The sequence below is a fragment of the Paramormyrops kingsleyae genome, chromosome 1 (assembly GCF_048594095.1).
Source record: "Paramormyrops kingsleyae isolate MSU_618 chromosome 1, PKINGS_0.4, whole genome shotgun sequence".
Lineage (NCBI taxonomy): Eukaryota > Metazoa > Chordata > Actinopteri > Osteoglossiformes > Mormyridae > Paramormyrops > Paramormyrops kingsleyae.
Genome location: NC_132797.1, coordinates 9,850,583 through 9,875,584, shown reverse-complemented (window position 1 = coordinate 9,875,584; position 25,002 = coordinate 9,850,583). Strand labels below are relative to the sequence as shown.

At 47.8% G+C, this 25,002-nt stretch overlaps 1 protein-coding gene across 1 annotated transcript; it reads right to left on the bottom strand.

Moving 5' to 3' along the window:
- Positions 1-20,738: 20,738 nt before the first annotated feature.
- creld2 (cysteine-rich with EGF-like domains 2) lies at positions 20,739-24,512 on the bottom strand. Its single transcript, XM_023830192.2, has 10 exons — positions 24,159-24,512; positions 23,806-23,888; positions 22,855-22,965; positions 22,570-22,661; positions 22,295-22,471; positions 22,118-22,216; positions 21,930-22,013; positions 21,378-21,473; positions 21,153-21,293; positions 20,739-21,044 (listed from the first exon to the last, which is right to left on the bottom strand). Exons 1-10 carry the CDS (start codon positions 24,288-24,290, stop codon positions 20,941-20,943), a joined length of 1,119 nt encoding a protein of 372 aa, XP_023685960.1. The 5' UTR covers positions 24,291-24,512; the 3' UTR covers positions 20,739-20,940.
- Positions 24,513-25,002: the final 490 nt, after the last annotated feature.

The following is a 25,002-nucleotide window of genomic DNA, read 5'->3' as shown; positions in this document are numbered from 1 at the left end:
TCATTAAGGAGGAGTGCATGGTGAGTCTGGCCCCATAGCTATGGAGTAGCTGCAAACCATGCTTGGTGGTGGCATTCCATGCTGCTGCTGACCCTTCAGGAGTGGTCTGGGGCACTGATGGGTTAGTGCTCTCCCCTATGGGGTGCAGGGACTCCCCATGTGCACTAATAAGTCATACGTATACATTTGTAGTGACATCTATTTACACCTTTGCAGGTTAAAAGTCAGACTTAATGTTTTTATTTATTTTTTTCTGAACAGTTGTGGTTCAGAGTGCTGCTGCCAGATTGTAAGTCTGTAGCTGGGTCCCTCCATCCCCTGGGTTGGTGTGGCAAAAAACATGCTTTTCAGGCAGTTGCCGTTTAATTCCACCCCCGTCCCCCACTGGCTTTGTCACCATGCCGACAGGCTAAGATCGACGCCTCACTTTGCGAAGTGACTTACGCCCCTGGCAGCGGCTGCCGGTGTGACTCGGGCTGGTTCGAGACGCCGGGGATGTGACTGGACCCTGCGATCTGAGTCATCATCGCTCAGGCGCGGGCTTGACGCTGTCAGCGCATCATTCATCCTCTGCCTCTGTGCTCAGTGTGATAAATGCCGCTTTGTAGGGGCTGCACTCCATTCATCTAACCTCATTAAACTTACTACTAACAATCAGTAAATTAAGAGGTGAAAAACAGCAGTCATTTTCCTCAATAGTATCATTCACTCCATCTTGCTGTACCTCCTTCCCAGACCTGACTCATCACTCCCTTTGCCTTTCTCCTTTGACTTACCAGCCAGCTAGTTTTTTTTTTTCCCCAGTTGTGCAGTGGTACACAGTTACAGAAATCTTTCAGGATCACATGTGACCCCATTGTAGCCCTGCTTAAGCTGCAGCTGACATCAAGAACCTGTGCTTGTTGATCATGTCTCTTACAAGAGCAATGAAAAGACAAGATTACTGAAGCAATCTGAGGCAATTCCAAAGCGTGTCAATTTAACACCCAGAAATGATCAAATTTTCTTCAGGAAATTTTCTAAGCAAATTCAAATTAAATGTTTTGTGGCTGCAGGGAAATATCACTTTCCTGTTCCAAGGAATACTGGTCATGTGTCAGGTGATGAAAAATGCCTCTTACTTTCAAAAACACGGCACTTCCAAACACTTTTTTTGGGGTGGATTTCAGCCTTGCCAAATATCAAGAACAGCATTTTTGGTTGGATATCCATGTAACCTTTTCTGACTCTTGCCAAGTTACTGAAACGTGGCTTAGAGGCACAGTTCAGCAGTCAGGAAACTGAAACGTGTTGGATTTATATGCATGCATTACCAAGTTCTGAATAAGTGAAAAGTAGTGTTGGCCTGCTAGCATCAGTTAACCATCAACATGCAGAGACTGTATTAACAGGGATCAGGTGCTGATAGGTGTATGGCATTTAACAGGACATCCCCCCCCCCCCCATGCACCCATGAAAATGCCTGGGACAGTCCGCTAAGTGCTCTGGATGATGGACACCATCTCTGTCCCCCAAGGCGATTTGCATGTAAATGGATAACTTAGTTCAATTAAAAGGCCTTCTGCTCTCGGTTGTGAGAATCAGGAATGAACTCTGCACAGTGAAGAGCATCCCAGGCTGAGTGGGACCTCAGGGGATGTGGGAAGCCCCCTGTGATGGCAGAAGCTCGGACGGCTGCAGTTAAGCAGGTTTTAATGCTCCAGGTCTCCAGCTCTGCGAGACGCTAAAACTGTGGGCGCTAACGCTGCAAATGCTAACGCTGCAAGACGTTAACTCTGCGGCTCCTAACACTGCAAATACTAACATTGTGAGATGCTAATTCCGCGGGTCGCTAATGCTGCGAGATACTAACTCTGTGGTGTTGTGTTATGAAGACAGCTCTGGTGTGTATACAGTCTTGCCGTTTCATCATGAAAAGTTGAGCCTTTTATTGTTTTTCTCTGTCTCCCAGGCGAAGGGTAGAGATCCACCAGATAAAAATCCATAAAGTTCATTAGGTCAACTTCAGGTTTATATACTACAAGGAGTAGGACCTGATCTCCGGAGATCTGGCCATTCTCTGGCTATACTCTATGTGTTCTCTTTCTGTTTTCTGGCTGTTCTCTGGCTGCTCTTTGGTCATTCTCTGACTGCTTTCTGGCTGCTCTCTGGCCATTCTCTGGCTGTTCCCTGGCCATTCTCTGGTTGCTCCCTGGCCATTCTATGGCTGTTCTCTGGTCACTCCCTGGCTATTCTCTGACTGCTCTCTGGCTGTTCTATGGCTGTTCTCTGGCTGCTCTCTAGCCGTTCTCTGGTTGCTCTCTGGTCGTTCTCTGGCTGTTCTCTGGTCACTCCCTGGTCATTCTCTGACTGCTCTCTGGCTGTTCTATGGCCGTTCTCTGGTTGCTCTCTGGTCGTTCTCTGGCTGCTCCCTGGCTGCTCTGTGGCAATTCTGTTGCAGCTCTTTGTTAGAATTTCAAAGTAGACACACACACTGAGCCTCTGCTGTTAGCCATCAGCTCCCTCTGTTCTACCAGGAAACCTCAGACAGTCAGGATTAGGGTTAAGCCTAACTGATAGGGAGAGAGTTTGGGGTTGGTTAGGAAAGCTAGCCAGATAAGGGTTGTCAAACATTCATTAGTCTTAAATCACAGCTTTGTGATCAGAGGCCGTCTTGCCCTGTTGTTCTTGGTATTCTCACATATTGACTGTGGGTAGAGGAATCCCAAAAGAGGTAGAAACAACCACTAATGGGTTAATGGTGTGATTGGCCATCATTGGTAAAAGTGAAAAGCTTACATATAATTCCGCTCGGGCTGTTATGTTCTGTGAACAGACTGACTCCTGCTCAGGGCAGCTTGTGTTTAATGAGGGAACAGCTTGATCCCAAAATGTAAATGACTCGCGCACAGAGTCGTTTCTGAATGTTCTGGAAAGTGCCGTGACATTGTGGCTGCGTAGTCGCTCAGAAACTCGAGAATGCTCACATCAAGCCGTGCTGCCAGCTGCCGCTTTGTGCCAGGACAGGGCTGGTTACTTTGTAGGCCACGTTTACGAGGCTCTGCTAGCTTTAGCATGGCCCTGGTACGGAATGCTTGGATCTTATAAGACTGTTTCAATCTGACTAAATGACAGAAAACACTTTGATAATTCACGGCAGCTATCTAGCTATCTGGCTAACAATTCATCACAAAATCAATTGGGTTAATTCATTAACTTTAACACTGGACACATTCTAAATGAAATGAATCCTTATAAGGCTTAATGGATTGCCAGTTTTAATGTGTTTTCCTGATGGCCGGCTCTGATGTCCTATCTGAGGGTTCAACAGGAAGACCCCGTTATGACGGCAAAGTTGACAGCCTGACAGACAAGGTAGAAAAAGGCAGATGGGTGAGGGGACCCCCTGCAGATGGGGCTGTAGGGGGGGGAGAGGAGCCAGAGTTAACCTAGAGGAGGAGTGGGGTTGGGGGATGGGGGACTGTTTATGTTGGCTTGACTTTTCACCTGTTTCATGCCAGTAGTCAGAAGGTCGAGACCTTCATTGTCTACATGAGCTCTTATAATACCTCATTTGAACCGAACAGACGTGGGGAACTCATGCGTGTCACACAGGAAGTCTGTGTCGGTCACTCTGCACTCTATGCCCATTCCTGTCATGGCTTGCTGTCAGCCACTCATCGTTTACACAACAGCCAATGAAATCAAGCTGATATCACCGGACTCTCTGCAGATAAGGCTGAGATCATTAGCGTCCTGGTGTTTGTCAGCGGGGGGCACATGGCTGGGGTCAAAGATCGTGAGTGTCACTGCTCAAGGTGTGCATATCGGATGCAACCCCTTAAAACCAGCATAATCAAATCCACCCTGTAATTGTTCAGGTATGAGCTCCTGTGTTCATCCTGATACATGGTCGTTCAACGGCAGCTGAAGCAATGACTTGATCAAAACAAACAGATAAATGAAGTGTCTGTAGGTCAGGTGCAGTGCAGCCGTCCAGCGATGCCAGGAGAGGAATCACCCGCACCTGGGCGTCGGCCATAGAAGCACCACACTGCACGTGATGCTACGTCGGTGGCCCACTTACTGCTCCTGCTGAAAGGGTTCCTTTAAGAGCGTCTCATACCCAGGAGTAAGGGGCATCTGAAACGAGCAGTATTTACTCATTAATTAGTGCAATGTTCTACTTTGTTGTGCTACAGGGGCCTCATATTCATCCATGGAAAACAGATGAATGGACCTCAGCACAATTTGTTTCACTCATTTCTCAATTTATGGGTGTTCGTCTGTGAATAATATATTTTCTGTAAATGCAGACTGCTCCCTGTTTCTCATTAATGAAGGGCTTCTTCCTTGCTTTATGGGACTATAGTTCCTATATACCATACCTGCACTTAATGCTTCCCATTCTTTTTGAAGATCACTGTATGTCATCCTCTGATTCATGAGGCACTGTTGGATAAGTTGCTGGTCATCTCTGGCATTAGAAAGTCACCTCCGCCCTTTACCTGGCTGGTTTCTGGTCGTTCCCAGTGTCTCCTGCTTTACCTTATTCTTGTGTACTGCTGTCTTAGAAATTTTGAACCTGGAAGCAACCTGCTGCTCAGCGTAACCTTCTGCCAGCAGAACCACGGTTAAACCAGCATTTAAAAATGCAGATTTGTTTAAAAAGAGTGGTCTCTTAATGTTTTCCAAGGCTGTATATGTATCTGTGTTTTAAATATCAGATATCCCACATGTCCTAGAACTACTGGGAGTCTCCCGCAAATTGACAGTAGCTCCTGGGCATCTGTGAATGATGCACAATGTCCCGGAAATCTGTCCTTCCGGGATTCAGCGACGGTAAAATTAGCCAGCAACAAGTTTTACCGCCGCAACCCCTCCCCATTATGGTTGCAATTGGATATCACTAGTTTGGGCGCCATCAGGAAATCATCACGTCAGGCAGAATTCTGCTCCTCTGCACTATGTCAGCCAACATGATTCTGATTCTGTTACACATTTTGTCCTACCTCCTATTCCTGCCCTTGTGTGATTAACTCCAGCCGCCTCTCATTTTGCTCCCTCGTTACTCCTTGTATAATAGTGCTCCCCAGTCCTGGCATTAACGTCGATCCTGCTTGTGGCCCGTCTGTAGGGTTCCATGCTCTACAAACGGGACTCCTCTACCCCGTGATCCAGAGTTGCCAACTCTCACACATTCGGCGTGACACTCAGGCTTTCTCACTCTTACGCTCACACAAGAAAATGTACATCATTCCATTATAACCCTAAAATCAGCTATATCAAAAGCGTTGCGGTAGTTTGCAAACCCTACAGACTATTTTCAAGGTAATATAACTCTTACATACATGTAAATGTGTGTGCAGGCTTGTCTTGAATTAAATATCTCACACCAGCCAGCTGACCAAAGTTGGAAACCGTGATTCTGCTCCTTTCTGTTTTAGTCTATCAGTTGAATAAAACCTCTTTTGTTTGTTCCATCTCCAGCTCCTGTGTCCTTTGTCCCTTATTGCATGACAGCGTGATACTTGATAACGTTTTTGAGAGAGGACATTTGAGTTTTTATCTATCTATCTATCTATCTATCTATCTATCTATCTATCTATCTATCGATCTATCTATCGATCTATTTGTATTTTATAATATGAATGAAGATGTGTTAATATGTAAGTATATTGTTTGAGACTAAATTTTGGTTTTATTTACATTGTATTTAATGATAAATAAAGTTCATATAAAGCCATTTAAGGATTGAAATGGTCCACATTACAGCAGTTATATCTATGTCCTTAATGGCTGTGCTCAAACCTAATGGCTATAAACTATAACGGCTTTAGGGATGTATCCAGAGAGGATAGAGGTAGACCAATCTGTGCGTGTGCCTGTGTACATGCATGTGTTACACTGCGACTAAATCTGTTAGTTTCATTGACTGCATGTACTGTAGATTTAGTCAACTAAATATCCTGTAATTTTCTAAAACTAGACTAAAACAACAAAAAAAAATCAGATGACTAAAATATGACTAAATCTAATTTTCATCAAAGCACTGAAACTAAATCAAAATATGCTGCCAAAATTAACACTGGTTTCACAGTAGTTAAAAAGCAATGCTATTCCGGTATTGAATATTAGGTATTGAATGTTCGTTACCGCAAATGTTCGTTACATCTGTGCAGTATCCAGTGCACATGTGCAATATGTGTAATTATGTACATGAACTTTATCATTTTTATTATTATTTATATTGATGTAAGTTTTTGTTTTCTATTGTGATTTAATTCTATTGGCTTTTGTGGCAAGTAAATTTCCCTGGTATGGAATTAATAAAGTCTTATCCTACTCTACTTCCCAAAATAATTTCCCAGTATGGGGGGGGGGGTAGTTTTACCATAATACCTCCAAAGCCAAGACAGCTCCCCTCCCCTTTCCCCGGCTGTCCCTCAGTTGCCTTGCTGAAATCAGTATGCCTATGGTGGGATGTCTGATATGTTCAATTTTATATAAAAAATCTGTATAATATCATATCAAACATGTATGTATTGTTGTCACATTCGGGTCTTGAGCACTTTCTTGTTTATCTCACAGTTGATTCACTTTATTCGGCTCACACGCTGCAGACCAGTGTGAATCAGGACCCACACGAAGCATGACACTGAGCTCCTGCAGGAATCCTCCGCCAGATGTGTTCAGTGGGCTTAAGGCTGCCATTGTCCTCGCCCGAGCTGGATTGCAGATGTGACGTGTTCGGGGCCTCTTCCTCCTTGCTGGAACGGCGCATGCCGTCATCCCCCGATGAAGGGGCTCGCTGTTCTCACACACATGGCATGGGCGTCCGAGCCATCGATACATGCGGAGACAGTCTCACCCGCGGGAGCTACGGGGGCAGGACATACAGGAATAAACAGACAGATAGACGTGACCTTTGCAGCCTCTTCCCTCTCATGGACGTCTTTCTCTGTTATCGCAAGAGTCTGTCTGTCAGTCTGGGTTATTACAGCACTGAGAAGCTTTTTATCTTAAAACAGCCGGCAGCCTTCTTAGGAAGTCAGTCTGTCTTTCCTCTTAATCACCAATTTTATCACTTCTAGTTTGTACCATCCGTACTTTTCCAGGGAAACGCTTAATTTGATTCGCGCTATCTGTGCATTTATGAAAATTTCAGTTTAACACATACCATTCACAATTTCCCAGTGAAACTCTTAATTTAATACACACCCTCTGCTCTTTTCCAGTGGAAGTCTTAATTTGATGTGCACCATCTATTCTTTTGCAGTATAACTCTTAATTTGCTGCATCCATGCCTTCATGAAACACTACTTACCCTCCACTCTTTTATAGTGAAACTCTTAATTTGATACGTACCCTCCACTCTTTTATAGTGAAACTCTTAATTTGATACGTACCCTCCACTCTTTTCTAGTGAAACTCTTAATTTGATACGTACCCTCCACTGTTTTCCAGTGAATCTTTTAATGTGATATGTGATTTCTGCTCTGCTCCAGTGACCTTCACTCACCCTGTCTGTTCGAGGCCTGTGTTTTGCTTGGTAAAGAGTAAATGCAGTTCTGAGGATATGTGCCTCTTCTGTGCTGACGTACTTTCTCTCGCTTAGCATGCATTGACATGCTACCGGGTATAAACGGTCATTATCAGATTGTGTGGTACAAACATGATCTCACAAGCTAAATATTCACCTCGACATATTCGGTGGATAGGATGATCACACGTAGCATCCATTTCAGCCAGATGAGACAAGCAAACAAGTCATGTTTCCATGTTACCATTTCCAAAATAACATGATAAGCTAAACTTGAGGTAGCTTTTGTTATCAGTCAAAATGGACTTCGATAAGGGCATCTATGGTTTTGAATAAGTATGTAGAGAGTAATCTGGAGAGAATGTGGAAATTAATAGAGCCTCCACCAATAATTTCAGTAAGTCACTTATGAGTCACAGCAGGATGTTCACGTGACGTTTGACACGAGATACTGACAGGCAGACTTTCTGGAAAGGGTGACCACCGTGAAGCCAGCGTGACTTTTTGCGGTGCTTTCTGACCTCATATGCTTAGAAAATGTTTGTAATGTGCTTCCCTGAGCGTCAGTGACAGAGCCGAGGTCTGTCCGAGCAAAGAGAGTGTCTGTATATTTGCTGTCCTTGTGTGGCATCCTGTTCCAAATCCCACACATTAATGAATGAAATCAGCCAGCATGGGACAGAGTAGGCGTTTTAGACATTAATATAGAGATATGAGTGTGAACCCTTGCCTGTGTACAGAGTGTTTCATGTGTAGGAGGCTAGGCCAGCCCAGGAACATTCTCCAGCAGCTTTTGGCCTCTCATGGAGTACGTTGTGTGTTGCCATTACAAGGTGCTGCCTGAGGGACTGTTTATATAATAATCTGGCCGTCTCCAGGAGCCGCGCAACTCCTCGATTATCTTCCGTCGTACAGCACAGACCACACAATGGCCAGTCTCTCTGCGGCCTGCTACAGCTTCTCTCCTTCACCCTAAAACCTTGCTGTAAATATTTTCAAGCTTGCCCATTAACTCTGTGAGAGTTCACGATACGCTGAAAGAATGAGTCACTTTGGCTGCTTATAACACCGAAAGCTAAACGTCGTGCCGCTTATACCAGCGCTGAGCTTGTCCTGCGAGCTTTTTAGCGAAGTCACCAGACGTCGCGTACATTTTGATCACGGCTCCGCCAGCTCGAGCTGTTCCCGGAGTATAATTAATCTGAAGAATAAATTCTTCTTGGTGTGAAAGATCCTCCCATTCCACCACTTACTGGGAGCAGATGCCAGCTGGGTTCACAGCGATCTCTGAAATTATGTGAGCATTAATGTACGCTGGGAGAGATTCTCTTAGGAGGTGGCTTTACGTGTTAGATGGGGGGGCAGTGTGAGTACAGGGTGGTGTGGTAAGGAGCACAAATATGTTTGCCATATTTTTCATGCGTTTCAGCATGAATTACCAGCTGAGGCTGCTCGTACAATGAAACTGCCCGATCAGGAGCATCGCCTGCTGCACTCGAGTCAAACATCTATGCGGGCGGCCGGCGTTACCTTTGGCACAGAGAGGGGGCTGTCGCGCTTTGTGTACTTGTGATATTGACTCACCTTTGAGCAGGGCACTCAGGAAAGAGGGGAAAGGAGACGAAGGGAGACACAGAGGGGAAGCGGAGCGCAGAAAGGACACACAGAGGCCGCGACCCGCCGCCGTGACACTGCTGAAGTGATCTGCCGCGTCACTGTGCTCCATGTGCAGGCCTGCACCCCCCCCCCCATCTGCAGGACCACATCAGCCTCACCACTCATTTTCTGCAGAATATTACATCCGTTCAGCTTTGGACACTGAAAACAGAGAGAGAAATAGAGCAGTGTCCTTATTTAAAATAACAGCGAAAGGAGCTCTGGGTCGCGTGAAGCTTTGATGAAGGGATCGCACTGGCGTGCCACTGTGATCTATGAACGCAAAGGCCCGGGTCCCATTCCACCGAGCTGTCTGGTCGGGTGCGGTTTTGCGGTACGTGGAATGATCCCAGTCGATCATGTAAAGGCATAGGGATACTGCGAGACAGCCAACAACGTCACAGCGTTTTGACAGTGGCTCACACAGTCTGGTTCACCAGGCTGATGTCAAAACTGGAAGGTCTACAAAGCCATTATTTTGGCTCCCTCAGCGTGCCACTGTTTTTAAAATGGATCCACAGTGATCGCTCCAAAATGCTCGTTCTGATACCAGGGTTTCAAATCCTCTATTTCTAACAACAGGAGTCATATTCTAATGAGTGGAAAACAGGCCTGAATGGGAGGGATTACAGCCTGTCTGCCTGTGGATGACTTCATACCGTCCAGGGGGCTTCCCAGCAATGCCTGTCCTCCGCGATTACTCAACACTGCCTCATGTGAGCTTTGTTCCAGAAGCTGCTGGATAAGCTGCTGCTCTAACCCTACCATTTAAGGGGGCAATCACTGTGGAAAAAAGGCTGAAAATGGAATATTCGTCTGTTTTTCCATGTTGCCATTGTTTCTGGTGTGACCCAGATGCCTCCAGTACAATGATCCAAACGGAACATAAACAAGCCCCTTTAATTAAAAGCGTGGGTGGGGAATCAATATGACGTTGATTAATCCCTTGGCAAAAATATCCTATTTAGTTATAAAACAAATAACAAAGTCCCAGGGCACCTGGCCACACTAATTCACAAGGTCGCATCTCGTTAATGCGCCACACGTGTGGTCATGTGACCGCGTCCTACATGCTTTCGCCTTTCACACTGTGGAGAAAAACAACATGTCCTTCTTGGACAGCTCGTGGCCAGCAGAGGTGCCGTGTTGACATCCCACGGGGCATCAACATCCCACTCGAAGCCTCGCTCTCCTCCGTCGCCATGGCGGCAGCTATACCAGCCAGGTGTTTACCGCACACGGCTCATTTAAAATGACTTCATCGCTCGCCCTCCCGGTTACACGTTCATATGGTTACCAGCACTTTATGATGATGTCACTGAGCTGTGGTTCGGACAGTAGAGATAAACATTCTGGCAGGAGTGATCGTCACAGGATGGAGGGGCCCTGGGTGAAGGGGTGCCTTGTTTTTATTACCGTGTCGCTCCCATTGCGCCTGGACTGATCTGCCATGACCCAGCTGAAGCTGCTGTTTGCTAGGGCTCTCCTGCAGAACAGCTTTTGCAGTAGCAATGCTGCATAGCTACAGATCATCTGCAGGTCACAGCTGGATAGACTTCTGTAGATAGTCCATACTAAAGAAGGAGTTTTTGAATGTTCATGTGTTTGTAAATACCAATTGATTTGCTCATCCAAAGGCATTGTAGATACATACAATACATAATACAATTATGAACGAAGAGATTGTAAACCTTGATTATGGATAGTGAGATTATGAACCCTGATTACATATGAGGAGATTATGAGCCCTGATTATGGATGAGGACATTGTGAATCGTGATTACGGATGAGGAGATTATGAACCTTGATTTTGAATCAGGAGGTTATGAACCCTGATTACGGATGAAGAGATTATGAACCCCGATTGTGGATGAGGATATCGTGGACCCTGATTATGGATGAGGGGATTATGAATCCTGATCGCAGATGAGGACATTATGAACCCTGATTATGGATGTTGTTGTGAGCCACATAAAATGGGATATATATTATATATACACTGATCAGTCATAACAGTAAAACTGCCACCAAAACTGCTCTGTCCTGAAGGTGTCCTGTGGTATCTGGCACTAAGACGTTAGCAGCAGATCCTTTAAGTCCTGTAAGTTGTAAGGTGGGGCCTCCATGGATCAGACTTATTTGTCCAGCACATCCCACAGATGCTAAGTCGGATTGAGACCTGGAGGAATTTGAAGGCCAAGTCAACACCTATTTTTCACGTTTATCAAAGTATTCCTGAACAATTTTTGCAATGTGGCAGGACATATTATCACTGCCATCAAGGAATACCATTGAAACGAAGGCGTGTACTTAGTCCGTAACAATGTTTAGGTAGGTGGTATGTGTCAAAAGAACATAAGGCTTCTCAGCAGAACATTGCCGAGTGCATCACACGCCAGCTTGCCTTCTTCCCATAGTGTGTTCTGTTGCCATCTCTTCCTCAGGTAAACAACTCACACACACCCAGTCTTCAGACCAGACCAGGCTACCTTCTTCCATTGCTCCATGATCCAGTTCTGACGTGCAGGTGCTCAATGTAGGCGCTTTTGGGAGGTGGACAGGGATCAGCATGGGCACTCTGACCGATCTGTGGGTATGCAGCCATACACACAGCAAACTGAGGTGTTCTGACACTTTCCCACCATAGCCAGTATTACCTTTTTCAGCTATTTCTGCTGCAGTAGCTCTCATATGAGATCTCATCTGGCTAGCCTTCGCTGCCCACGTGCATCGATGAGCCTTGGGTGCCCTGGGCCCCATCACTGGACTACTGTTGGTAGGTACTGACCGCTGTACACCGGGAACACCCCACAAGACCTGCTGTTTTGGAGATGCTCGGATCCAGTCGTCTAGCTGTCACAATTTGGCCCTTATCAGAGTTCCTCAGATCCTAGCGCTCCCCCATTTTTCCTGCTTCCAACACATCCGCTTCAAGCATTGTCACCAGATATTCAGTGATTTTCACCTGTCAGTGATTTTAATATTTTGGCTGATCAGTGTATGAGGTACATACTGTATGATGGCACGAATAGGACTGGCTGGGAAGTGGAGCCTGGAGAAAGCTACCATCATCCCTGCGGCCTCGGCCCGGGCATTAGTCATCGCCATGGTGCGCTCTCCGCCGTAACTCTGTAAGCGTGAGTCATTAGCATGCGCTGTTCCCTCTGATCTAAATAAAACTGTGTGTCTATTCGCCTGCTGGACTGCTCGGAAATGCTTAATTATTTAATGCAGGAGAGGAAGCGAAGACGGCGGGGAGCGAGCGAGTGGGAACGGCCTGTGTGGGGAGCAAGCATGTGCATGGCGAGCCTGCGACCGGCATCCGGGCCACCTTAGGGGATACGGGGCATCTGGGGGGTGGCAGGCAAGCAGTGACTCCAGAGAGAAAGAGAGACTAAAGAGTGGGTCATTAGGGATATATAGCTTTGGAGTGCACCCCATACACCCCCCCCCCCACCCCACCCCTTGACCTTTAACCAATGAAAACCAAATCAGGGCTTTGGTGCAGATGCATGTCAGGCCTACAGGCGCGTAACGCAGATCGAGCTGGAGACAGCAGGCTGACATGCTCACTTATGCCGATACAGCAGACTGTGCTTTACGACAGAAAGGGCCATCAGCAATCCTTGCCCCCCCCCCCCCCCCCCCGAAAGACGCATCACTGAAAGCTCCCTGCAATGGCGTCGTCCTACCCTGGGGGTCTCTGAGCTGCTTATTCTGTCATGTGACCATGGAGGCTGCAGGTGGTCTGCAGGTCGGGGGCCCTCACAGCGAGTGGCGCCAGCTCACTCTCGGACTCTGGCTGTTTTTGTGGGATCAGTCAGCAGGGGTCCTGCATGGTGCTACTGTGTCTCCTGGCCATGGGGGGGGGGGGGCTCCCCTCCAGTCCAGACGTCACTCAGTCCAGTCTTCCGCTGCTCCTTTCCTCCTCCCTCTCTCCTCATCCCCTCATGCTCCCATCACCTCCCAGATCCCATCATCAGCTCCCTCTATCTTCCAATAAAACCCCAGTTCAGAGCATTACTCTTGTTGTTTATGATCTGTGCTCCTGTTTCTGCTCCTGCGTGCCCCCAGCCCAGCAGTGCCTGCCCTCACCCCTGTCCCACGCACTCCGCCCCCTCACCCTCCCAGCTCCATCTCCTGCCCCCACCCCGTACACCTCCCCCTCCTCACCCGTCCCACTCCATTCCCCCCACCCTCCTCATCCGTCCCCCATGACACCAGCCTGACGCAGCGCACACCCCATGAAATATGCATGAGCTTCCTGAACTCACAGCCCGAAAGAACCGGTCTCTGCAGCATGGAGACGCTGACAGCAGCTGCCCCCCCCCCCCCCCCCCCCCACCCTGCAGAAACTCCTGCTGAAAATTCCAAAATGAATTTATAATGCACACTTCTAAGGCGGAGCAGAAACGACACCTCGACTTGTCACCGTCTCCACATAGCATGTCTGAAAGCTGTCGTGTCCAGAGAGAGCAGTCAGGTATGCAAGTGGGGCTGTGGGCTGGGAGGGGGGGCAATGCCCAGCACTGGGGATCGGGGACTGAGTGACGAAGGGTTAATGTGCAGAGAACGACATGGTGACATGTGACAGCGATGTGACAGGAGACATCTGGCTGACTGGCTACTGCTGGATGCTGCAGTTATTTATAAAAGCATCTGTGTTATTAATGTGACTCGGCCGCCAGATGTGTGTGGCCTGTTCAGCCAATGTCCCTGTACAGGATGTTTCCAGAAAGCGAATCAATGCCACACAGCATCAGCGGCCAGTCACCACCACCTGGGAAGACGAGGAAGCCTTTTTCCCACTCTATACCACGGGTCATATGTCCTGCATTTGTTCACCAACCAAATTTTGCAAGTAAATCCAGAGTATATTGTTTTTATGAGAGTTCTGCAATACTGAGATGGTGTAGTCACGTCAACAGGAACATCATGGCAGATTAGTCTTCAAGCTGACCTGCCAAGATTAAGACCTGACCTTTTGTCACAATGCACCGTGAGGACTTGGCCTTCTGCTCACACTGCGCCATGAGGACCTGGCCCAGCTCAAACTGTACCATCAGGACCTAACTTTCTACTCTCACTGCACCATGGGGACCTGAAGTTCTGCTCACACTGCACCATGAGCACTTGATCTTCTGCTCTTGCTGCACCATGAGGACTTAACCTTCTGCTCTCACTGCACCATGAAGACCTGACCATCTTCTCTCACTGCACTATGGGGAACTGACCATTTGCTCTCACTGCACCATGAGGATCTGACGTTCTCTTCTCACTGTGCAATGAGGACCTGACCTAGATCACACTGTACCATCAGGACCTGACCTTCTACTCTCATTGCACCTTGGGGACCTGATGTTCTACTCTCACTGCACCATGAGGACTTGACCTTCTGCTCTTACTGCACTATGGGGAACTGCCCATTTGCTCTCACTGCAGCACGAGGATCTGACGTTCTCTTCTCACTGCACCATGGAGACCTGACCTTCTGCCTGCCCTCACTGCACCATGGAGTCATGACCTTCTGCTCTCACTGCACTATGGGGAACTGCCCATTTGCTCTCACTGCACCACGAGGATCTGATGTTCTCTTCTCACTGCACCATGGAGGCCTGACCTTCTGCCTGCCCTCACTGCACCATGGAGTCATGACCTTCTGCTCTCACTGCACTATGGGGAACTGACCATTTGCTCTCACTGCACCATGAGGATCTGACGTTCTCTTCTCACTGCACCATGGTGACCTGACCTTCTGCTCACATTGCACCATGAGCACCTGACCTTCTGTTCTCACTGCATCATGAGGACTTGACCTTCTTCTAATACTCCTCCAGTTGCAGTATGAGCTCCTGACCTTCTGCCCTTTGTTCAAGGCTCCAACATCAGGGCAAAGAGCCTTGAACACAATCACTTCAACTACCAGCTGATGGTGAACCTGGTCAGTAATTACACACACACCGCAAAATTCAGCTCCAGCAACAGCAAGCAGGGATGTAAACCCACCAACACAGCTGGGGCATTTCTGAGAAGGACAGTGTCCCTGTTTGACCAGCCCAGGTGGGGGGGAGGGGAGCTATACCACACAAAGCATAAAAGGTCGTCCCACAAAACGTACACTGTGCTCATTCTCTAGATGGCAGGACCAACCGGCCGTGTTTCCTACTGCGAGTGACCTGGTAGTCATGGAAACAGGCGAGCTGGCCACTACGGGATGTAACTTGTGTTTTTGTTTCCCTGGGAGCAGGTCTGGAGCAAAGTGTGGAAACTGGGCACCCCCTCCCCCCCACAACTCCCCGGGCCCCCATCACAATGTCCCTGTGTGTGCCGGCGAGCGCGGTGACGCCAGCCGCCACAGAGAGGCGCTTGTTTGGGCGGCGGGCACTGACCGTGCTCTGTGTGTGGCACAAACCCTCATCTGCTCCCAGTTAGGCTCTCCAAGGGCCGTGTTCCCTTTCAAAACAAACCGCCTCAGCCTTTCTCTCACACCCTGCTGCCCCTTTTCCCTCCTTCTCTCTCTCATCCTTCTCTCTCTCCTTCCTCCATCTCTTTCCTCCCTCTATCCCTCTCTCCATCCCTCCCTCCCCGCTTCCCCCCCTCCACTCGGAGATTGCTAGCTGTCTATTTGAGGGCATGCTGGCCATCCAGGATGATGTAAAAGCATGTCAGCTTGGTGGGAATGTGCAATAGACAGAAGGAGCCCCCCCCCCTTGCCCCCCCTGCTGTTTTCTATCATTTCAGCTGAACTGAATACAAATAAAAAACCCTGCGCTGCACCTGCTGGATCTGTCACTATGCTCCTCATTATGAACTGCTGGGCTCATTACTGTCACAACCCATCCCCTTGGCCCTGGGTTCGAACCGGCCTGATCTGATTGGCTATCATTCATTGCATAACAGTGGCTTTTAATAGGAGCTTACTCTGCTTCCTCGGCCTTGAGCCGCACGTGTGTGGGTGCAAGCAGGCGGCCCGCGTGGCATGCAGACACAGAGCCCCGCGCCGCCCACTCCGCCCGCGCCGGCACAGGATGAGCGTGGGCTGGAGAACTGGCAGCACTGAAAAGCCTCGATCTGCGCCTTGCTCCTGAGCCGCTTTCGGCAAGAGGTTGAATGGCTGGGAGCTTCATTCATGCTGCTCTCAAAGCAGGTGGAGAGGAAGACACTGCCGCTGGCGGAGGCCGGGTGAGTTCTCTCCCCGCAGGGCCCCGCCGTGGAGGGAGCAGCCTGAAGGTGGCGCCTAGGAAAGCAAAATATTTGACATTCCAATTATTCCTTTCATACGAGGGCAATTAGCAAGTTATTTTGAAGCTTCCATCAAAAGGTGCTTTGAGGGGGATTAAAATATGATACGTACCGAACAGGGGAGATGGATGAGACATGTGGAAAGGCATGGCCATCCTGATCCCCCTCCCTGCTTGTTTTTCTGCCCCTGTACATGCAGCATTTCAGCGCTTCCCCATACTGGCAGTGAGTTGGTCCCGCCCCATGCACACGGCGTATTGGTCTCGCTCCATTACGTGCCTCATGTTGGCCCCACCCCCATACACACACCATACAGGCTCCGCCCCATAAACGTAGTGTGTAGGATCCACTCCCATACACATAGGAAGTTGGTCCCCCCACCTTCTTACAAGCAATATATTGTCCCCACCAACATGTACACAGTGTGTTGGTCTGACCCCCATGAACGCAGCATGATGGCCCCGCCCTATGTTCCAGTCTGGGGACGGCTGCAGAATCTTTCCTGGATCTGGGTACCCACTCGTGTACCACTGGACACACACCCTGGTGGGCCCACGATGCCCATCCAGTCTCCTTATAGACAGCATAGGCGTGTGGTATCTCAGAGCACCACAGGATTTACGATCAGGGATTAAACATGCTTTATATGTCCATGTATGGTCATCACATACACTCCTAGTCAGACAAGGGTGCTGTCTGCAGCTCTGTTCAGGGTAGGCTTTAAAAGCTGTGGATTTTTCCCATCTGGTGTCTGCATTTGCTTGTTGCGACTGCGCCACCTGGTGGACAGTGAGAACAAAGCTGTGAGCCTGTGTCCCAAATTCATCGCCCTGGTGAGAGGATACAGGACCAAAGAGCAGCCCAGCTGTGTTTCCCGGTGTGTTTCTTGGTGTTCTGACCCATTTCTCACTCGACCTTCGTGATCTGAGAGCAGAGGGTCCAGGCCGGCAGCGGGGGCTGCGGCTGGCGATTCCCAAAAGCTGGGAAGTGCGGGAATGGGAACCGGTGACAGATTCTCGGCCCGCCGCTCATGAATGAGGCCCACAGGAGGCAGCGTCGGCTGTCAACAGCCTGGACAAGTGATGTATGGCCCAAACTGCTGACCTGTCAGAACCTGCCAGGAAGCATCGCTGACCCAGCATGGTCTGATCCGGGTGGGACTCAGCTGCGGAGTCATCAGGATCTGCACAGGCTTCTGCTTTACACACACACAGACACACACACAGACACACACACAGACACACACATGCACACAGGTCTGTAATTATATCTCTTTGGGGACTCTCCATTCATTTGTATTGCATTCATTTCTCCATTCTAATCCCAACGTGATGACCTTAACCCCTACCCAGTCCTAACCTTAAACATAAGTAATGAGACTGTTTTGTTATCTTTTTGATTGCATTCACAGATCTTTGTGGAGACCTGAATGTCAACACACAAGATCAAAATAACAGGTTTTTATTACATTGCGTTTGGTCCCCACAATGTAATATAAACCTAATTCCACACACACATACAGACACACACTTTCACACACACACACACACACACACACACACACACAGAGTCCCTGTTACATGGTGGATGTACAGTTTTAGCTGGAAATCAAAGACAGATCCATGCTACCTGTGACCTTTACCAAACATAGAGTCATTTCAAAGCTCTGTGGAAAGATGTCCTCTACTCCAGGTAGGAGCGGTTCTGGGGGGAGGGGGGCCAGCACCCCCCAACATGCATGCCCTCCCTCCCCATGGCCCCCCTAAATATGTATGCTACTTATGTCCGATATAAATGTATTATTATTACTGTTACTATTATTTACATTTATATAAGTGGGCTTATATTCTTGACGGACTCTTATCATGGGTGAGCTGAGTGGTTGAGCTGCTTCAGCTGGTGAAAAATAATCATGCTTGTGGGAAGCAAGAAATCAGAATCAGTTACATATTTGTAAAAATTGTAAAATATGACTGCAAAGCATTGCATAGCATCGATTTTCAAAACTGTCTTTTGCTTCTTAATGCTGGCAGTCTAGTGTAAGTAATACTTGGAGGACATTAAGGTCAAATGCATCTGTCCCCCCTAACAGAACAACTGGCCCCAGTCTGCCCCCCCCCCCCCCCCCACCCCCAGTTGCAATGGTCTAGAAACGCCACTGGCTCCAGGTGCTCAGGAGGCCATTAATCTGCAGAGCTTCCCTGATCTTTCAATAGGAACAGATTTATCTTTGATCCTCGCAAGGTTTCTGCTCCAGATAAACCAAACTGTAGGAATTAATATCTCCCTGGAAATTAAATGAGACTGATTGTGGAGGAGATGCTTGATTCAGATTTGCCATTTTAGAATGAGCCTCATGAAAAGCGTGTATTTTTGGTGACAGCCTTGCTTGACGTTCGACTCCTTGTGGTTGTTAACAGGCATCCTGACAGTAGCTCACAGTAAGATCATGTCACAGATTTTCTACATTTTCAGGAATGGCGTCACCTTCAGATCAATTTTTTGTTCCCATCTTGATTTGTCAGTGGTGTTGACACAACTGTGGGAGATTATCGGTGGAATCAACGACCGCAAAACGGGGTGAGTGTGACCGTGTATGTCACTGGTGACAGGGGGGGAATTGGGGGGCGGAGATCAGCATGTAGCTGCAGAGGTTTGTGGAACATTCACTTCATTTCAATTTATTTTTATATAGCGCCTTTCGAAACAGTCGCCTCAAGGTGCTTTACATGGGTGTGTTGTCATACATTGCAACATGATTAAGACAGTATAAAGAGAAACAGGGAAAAGGGAAGACAAAGAAAATTAAAAAAGAAAGCCTGATGACAAGGGAGGAGAGGAAACAAAAACTCCCAAGTAGGAAGAAAAAAACCCGCTGGGGGGGGTCCAAGATCAACTGGTTGCCCAGCCCACCCCCACAGCATGTTAGCATTATTGAAAAGGAAAGTGTGTGCTTGCTTGCTAAAAGCCAGGTGTGAGCTGTGATTGAGGTCAAAGCCAAAGTCCATCAGTCAGTCTGTTCTCCATGCTGGCCTGTGCAGGGTGGCAGATTGAAGGCTGCACCCACCATGTAACAGTTCGTAAGTCACATCCACATCAAAGAGGTGCTCATTTGTGCATGAAATGAGGGCGAGTCCAGAACAGACAAGTCTCGTGGAGATCAAAGGGGCACCAAGGCAACATCTGCACCATTTTCAATGCCTGCTGGAGCCACACAAAGCTGCCCATGTTTCTGGCACTTTCTGGAAGAAAAACATGTTTTAAGGCCCATGGAGAGTCCCTGCTTTGCCGCACAGACTGCCCCCCTCCCCCAACAGGGTCATCTTGGAGCAACACAGCGAATGTCACTGAGGTTGAATGTTTGTAGAAGCAGTCTGCATGCCTAGGTGCTTGATTTTATACACCTGTGGCTATGGAAGTGATTGGAACACCTGAATTTAATGATTTGGAGGGGTGTCCCTATACTTTTAGCAATATAGTGTATTTTAATCATGAAAAACTATAGATTTATGCAAACTGTGTACATTGGTATCTTTGGAGCAGTGGATCCAGGGCAATCACGACAGTGCACTTGTTAGAAGGCTGTGATTGTCATCCTACCAGAATCCACTGGAATAGATTCTGTCCATGTAGATTTACACGGCTTGGATGGGAGGGGATGATAAGCGCTGGCAAAGAGCACGACATAAGCACGCGATTCGGGACGGAAATTAATTGCAGCCAGGTGTGACCACATCCAGCTCGGCCCTGCAGGAGCGGGTCACTGTGGCTTCTTGGGGAGGAGCGAGGTTATCGTTCATCATTCAGGGAATCTTGGAGATCCAAGATTTTGATGTTTACTGGGCGAGCGTTTTTGTGCCGGTGAATACTACGTGTGCAAATAAATCCATGATTTCACCTTCACTTTTCCAGGGATCATTGTGCTGGGAAATCTGCAAGCTTCTGAAGCCGTGGTGACCGGGCCAGGGTGTGGTGACCCCGGGAGAGCCGCCCACACAGCTCATGCAGACACGCCATCAGCACTTTGGCTCGTATTTCACTCCTATTCAGTTCTCTAGTACAACTACTCCTTTTACAAGTCAAGAACATCTTACTGTTCCAGGCACACTTACAGTGGTTTGGCGCCATCGTGTGGCCATAATCACAATTGTTTTCATAAGACAAGTCTTTAAACACCAGTATATGGGAACAGATTATGCTGCCCAGTCTGACCAATCAGAAGAGATTTCATGTTGAAGACATGGAACTCAGGGAATACCTGTTGAGTGTAGGGACATCCATCAACTGTAAAATACCTTTTAATAATAAAACAAAGTAAGACTTTTCTCACTTCCACTTTAATTACATCAACTTTTACAAAAATAAGTGCACCCTACGGTCAATTCCGCCACCTCTCATATCCAGAAGTCGGTACTTGGGGTACAGTACATGGGACATCCAAGTGCCAAGATGTGTGGGACTGGTGGAGTGCTCTGCGGTGACTGGGAGAGCTGGGCCCTCGGCGGCTCCGCATGCCAGGCTCACAGGTCCTCCCGCTCCTCTGGAAGCTTCGACTTTCGAGGAGGTTCAGTGGTTTCAGAAGAGTCAGAGGGTCCAGAATCGGACTCATCCTGGCTCTCCTCTGCTGGGGCAAAAAAAAAAACAAAAAAAAAAACGACCCAACAAATGATGTCATTGTAAATAGACACACATGGTTCGCCGATTTATGGCGTCACGTGGCACTGTCACGCACCCAAGGCCGCCGCCTCCACGCACACGCCACCCTGGTCCTGGAAGCCGCTGGCACAGATGCACCTGAAACTGCCCGTCATGTTGACACACTCGCGATGCTCCCCAGGACATGCCGGCTCCGCCAACTCGCACTCGTTCATATCTGACCGGGGAACAGAATCGGGCCGCTAGCACTACAATAACCAGCAGTTACTTTTCAATTAACACCTGAGTGTAGGCCACTCACCTGCACATACTCCCTCTTCGTCCCTGTACCCATCTGCGCAGGCCAGGCAGTGATCAGGTCCCGCCCCTCTGCAGCCCAAGCACGGCTTGTCACAGGCTAGATTCATATTAAAATAACCAATAATGAAAGTAAAAAAGATTGGCTCCTGAGAGTTTCACTTAGACAAAATGCTCTGAGGGCAGAAGGGAAAATTATTATATAGTTATTTTTTTGAACCAATCAGATTGTAGAGGAGGTGGGTCCAAGACACCTGATTGGCTGTTCCTACCTCCTCTAGCTGTTTCTGAACATTTTTGTCTAAGTATATGTAAACTATATTAGAAAATTTACTCTGAATGATATGGACTGCAGAACAGACATTTGGTTAAACAACCGAAACATGGCTACTTTATATATCTAAATGAGGCAGTAGTCATACTGTGCTTTTATACCCGAGATTTTAACCTTTATTACTTGAGAAAGGTTAAGTCACTAGCAAGGTACCTGCTAGCCTGATAACCAGAAGCCTGGTCCAGGAAAAGCACGATAAGACTCTTGATGGAGTAATCATACCTTTACAGGAATATGAGCCCTCTGTGTTCAGGCAGTACTGGTCCTCTTTGCAAGGTGGGGATTCCCCTGAACACTCGTCCACATCTGTACCAAAGCAAAGAGCCCAAGGTCATCAGCTGAAAATATTTGGCTCTCCATGATGATGGAACCTCGAAGAAACTTCTAATTACGTTCCATGGCCTTCTCACCATTACAGGCGCCCTCCTGGTCCTTCTCCCAGCCAGGCTTACAGTCGCTGCACTCCCGATTGGTCGAGCCAGTGCACGTCTTACAGGAATCGTGACACTCTTCGGGACAGGAAAAGGCCCCGTTAACCAAGCCAGTGCTGGTTCACAGCCTTTCGTGGCCTGTCAGAAGGTGTTTACCTGTGCAGACGGAATGAGTGTCGTTGCGTTCCTCATTATAGAACCCAGCAATACAGTCCAGGCAAAACTCTCCCTCGTATCCGTGGTTACAGCTGCACTGTCCGTGACCATCCCTGGTTCCGTCTCCGTCGCAGGCCCCGTTGCCATGGCATGGTCTCTCAGAACCTCCCAAACAGGCTGTCGGAGAAACGGGTGGGTGCCCACAGGTGAAACGGTAACTGCACATGTGGCTGCCATCGACCGCAGCGACAGCGGAGATCCTGGACAGGCCTTACCATTGCAGTCTGGACCAAAGGTTCCTTTTGGACAGCAAACTTTGATGGAATCGACGCAGAACCATTTAAAAAGATCCGGGTGCTTTGTTTTTCTGGAATCCCAAGATGAAGAAGTTAAGCAGGTACCACATTTTACCAGCCATAAAAATATCCTTTATACCTTAAAATCAAAAAGGAAGTCATGAGGAGATCAAGTCAAAAGGGAAAAAGGAGCTTCAGAGGCACTTCACATGACAGGGTGAAGCACTACTGCGTACAGTATGAGATGGGCTCTCCTCTCCTCACCTCTTGAACCACCAGGTCTCAAATTGCTCCTCGTGCTCCTCCACCATCTGGTTGCACTCGAAGCTGCTGCTGTCGCAGACATTCTCCAGGATTTCCACAAGGCGGATCTCGCTGCGGAGAGACACCGGCCAGGTACCAATAACACGACGCACACAAAATGGATGAGCTGCAGATGTGGGCAGCATGTGGGTCAGGAATCTGTAACCCTGATCAGATGGTCACCAGGTTAAATCCCAGAGTTGGCAGAATGATTTCACAGATGGGCCCCTGAACAAGGCCCTTAAGCCCCAAATGCTCCAGAGATTGTCTTACCCTGCTTTCTCAAATATATAAATCACTTTAGATCAAAGTACCTGCTAAATGAATGTATATACGTGATGTATATGAAAAAACAAGGTCGACAATCCTTTAGGGTTAGTCTGAAGCCAGCTGACAGAACAAGAGAGAGTTTCTTGAGTACGGTTCCCCAGTTCTGGTCCAGTCTGCAGCACAGTATGCAGATTTTCCTGCTCAAAACACCTTAATCAGCTAATTGCCAGGTTTAGAAAGTGTGTTTGAATTCTGTGAATTGTGTGGCAAACTGGCCCACCAGAGCCATAACTGGGGAACCCTGCTCTAGAAAAGTGGTGGGGAGGTTGGAATAAGTCCTACTACTCACACCCGAAATCACTCAACAAAAATAGAAACATCTAGAAACACGTCACCTTCCTCAGTTGTGTAATATTTCTTCTGCACTAAGCACCCTGGTTGGATAGTAGAAATTACTGATCCAGAACTGATTTATCTTTATGGCACATTTGTTCCTGCTTAAATCTCAGCATCTGAATAGATACAGAAATGTCTGAGGGTCATAAGGTGTAGTTCTACATTTTAGGTTGAAAGTTTCATTTGTTCACGGTCACCAAATCACAAATGACTCATGTACAAACTTGTAATAATTCTCTGCCTCACCTTGTCTCATATTTTGACAGTTTTCTCTCTTCCCAGGCTGTGTTCCCTCCACCAAAGTTCTTCTTCGCTGTCCTGTCAAACTCCTGACAATGAGACACACACCACACACACACACACACACACACACACACACACACACACACACACACACACACACAATAAGATGTGTTAGTAGGGGATGTTGTGTGTGGCTCTGCCGGTTAGGATGCTGTTCCTATCACAGACGAGCAAGATGAAACAGGAGAAAAGAATTTCCTCACGGCCAAAAAAAACGAATTCTGAACCATGTACATGGAGGGAAACTGAATTTATCAGACAAACGCATAAGAACGGGCACCGCAGTGCAACCTTACCTTACTGAAGTTGTCAGTGATCTGTCTGCAAGTTGAGCATGAGTCTTTCAGTTTGGCTGCCTCAGTGCATCCAATGTGCAGAGCAAACATGACCGCAGTGAGCAGAGCCACAGCTGATGGTAAGGATTGCATCTTCCCTTAAAAATGCACAACGCAACCCAGTTAATGATGAGTTAATAATCATATCAAACGGTCGGCCCGTGCCCCTAAACCTTGGTCAGCACATCACAGCTGTCAGCAGATGTGGAGTCTTAACGAACAGCACACTACTTTTCAAATTCATATTTACACCCGGCTTCACAGGGGGAAAAAAACTCATTCAGAGATTCCGGTTACACTTGTGGCTTTAACTGATTGGCTATCGACGCCCGTCCCTCAAGACAGCAGCCAATGAGATGGCGACACGCGCGAGCCAAATGACCACGGCCAGGCGTGACGGTGCCGAGACGCGCCGCGGTCCGTTTTGTGTCTAAAGTTCATTTCAACTCACGAGTCCGCGAAAGAAACCAGAGAGAGAGCGCAGCAGTGCGCGGTTTTATTGAAACGACGCTATGTAATGAGCATATGCTTCCTGTAGATTTGTAAAGAAAGTAAAGAAATAATTTGGAATAGTAGAAACACACAGGCAGTGTAACAGGCAGCCTTGCTGCTCATGCGACCAGCTCCTTCAAACAGAATTATAATCACAAGAGCTGGTGGATGTTTTTTTTGGTTGTAGCTCGGTACTGTTGGAAAGAAACAAGTGCAATGTATGTGATATATACAACAAACTAGATACTGCACGCATTTTAGTACACAACAAACACGTAGTACATTATCATGGGTCTATGCTAGTGTAAATCCT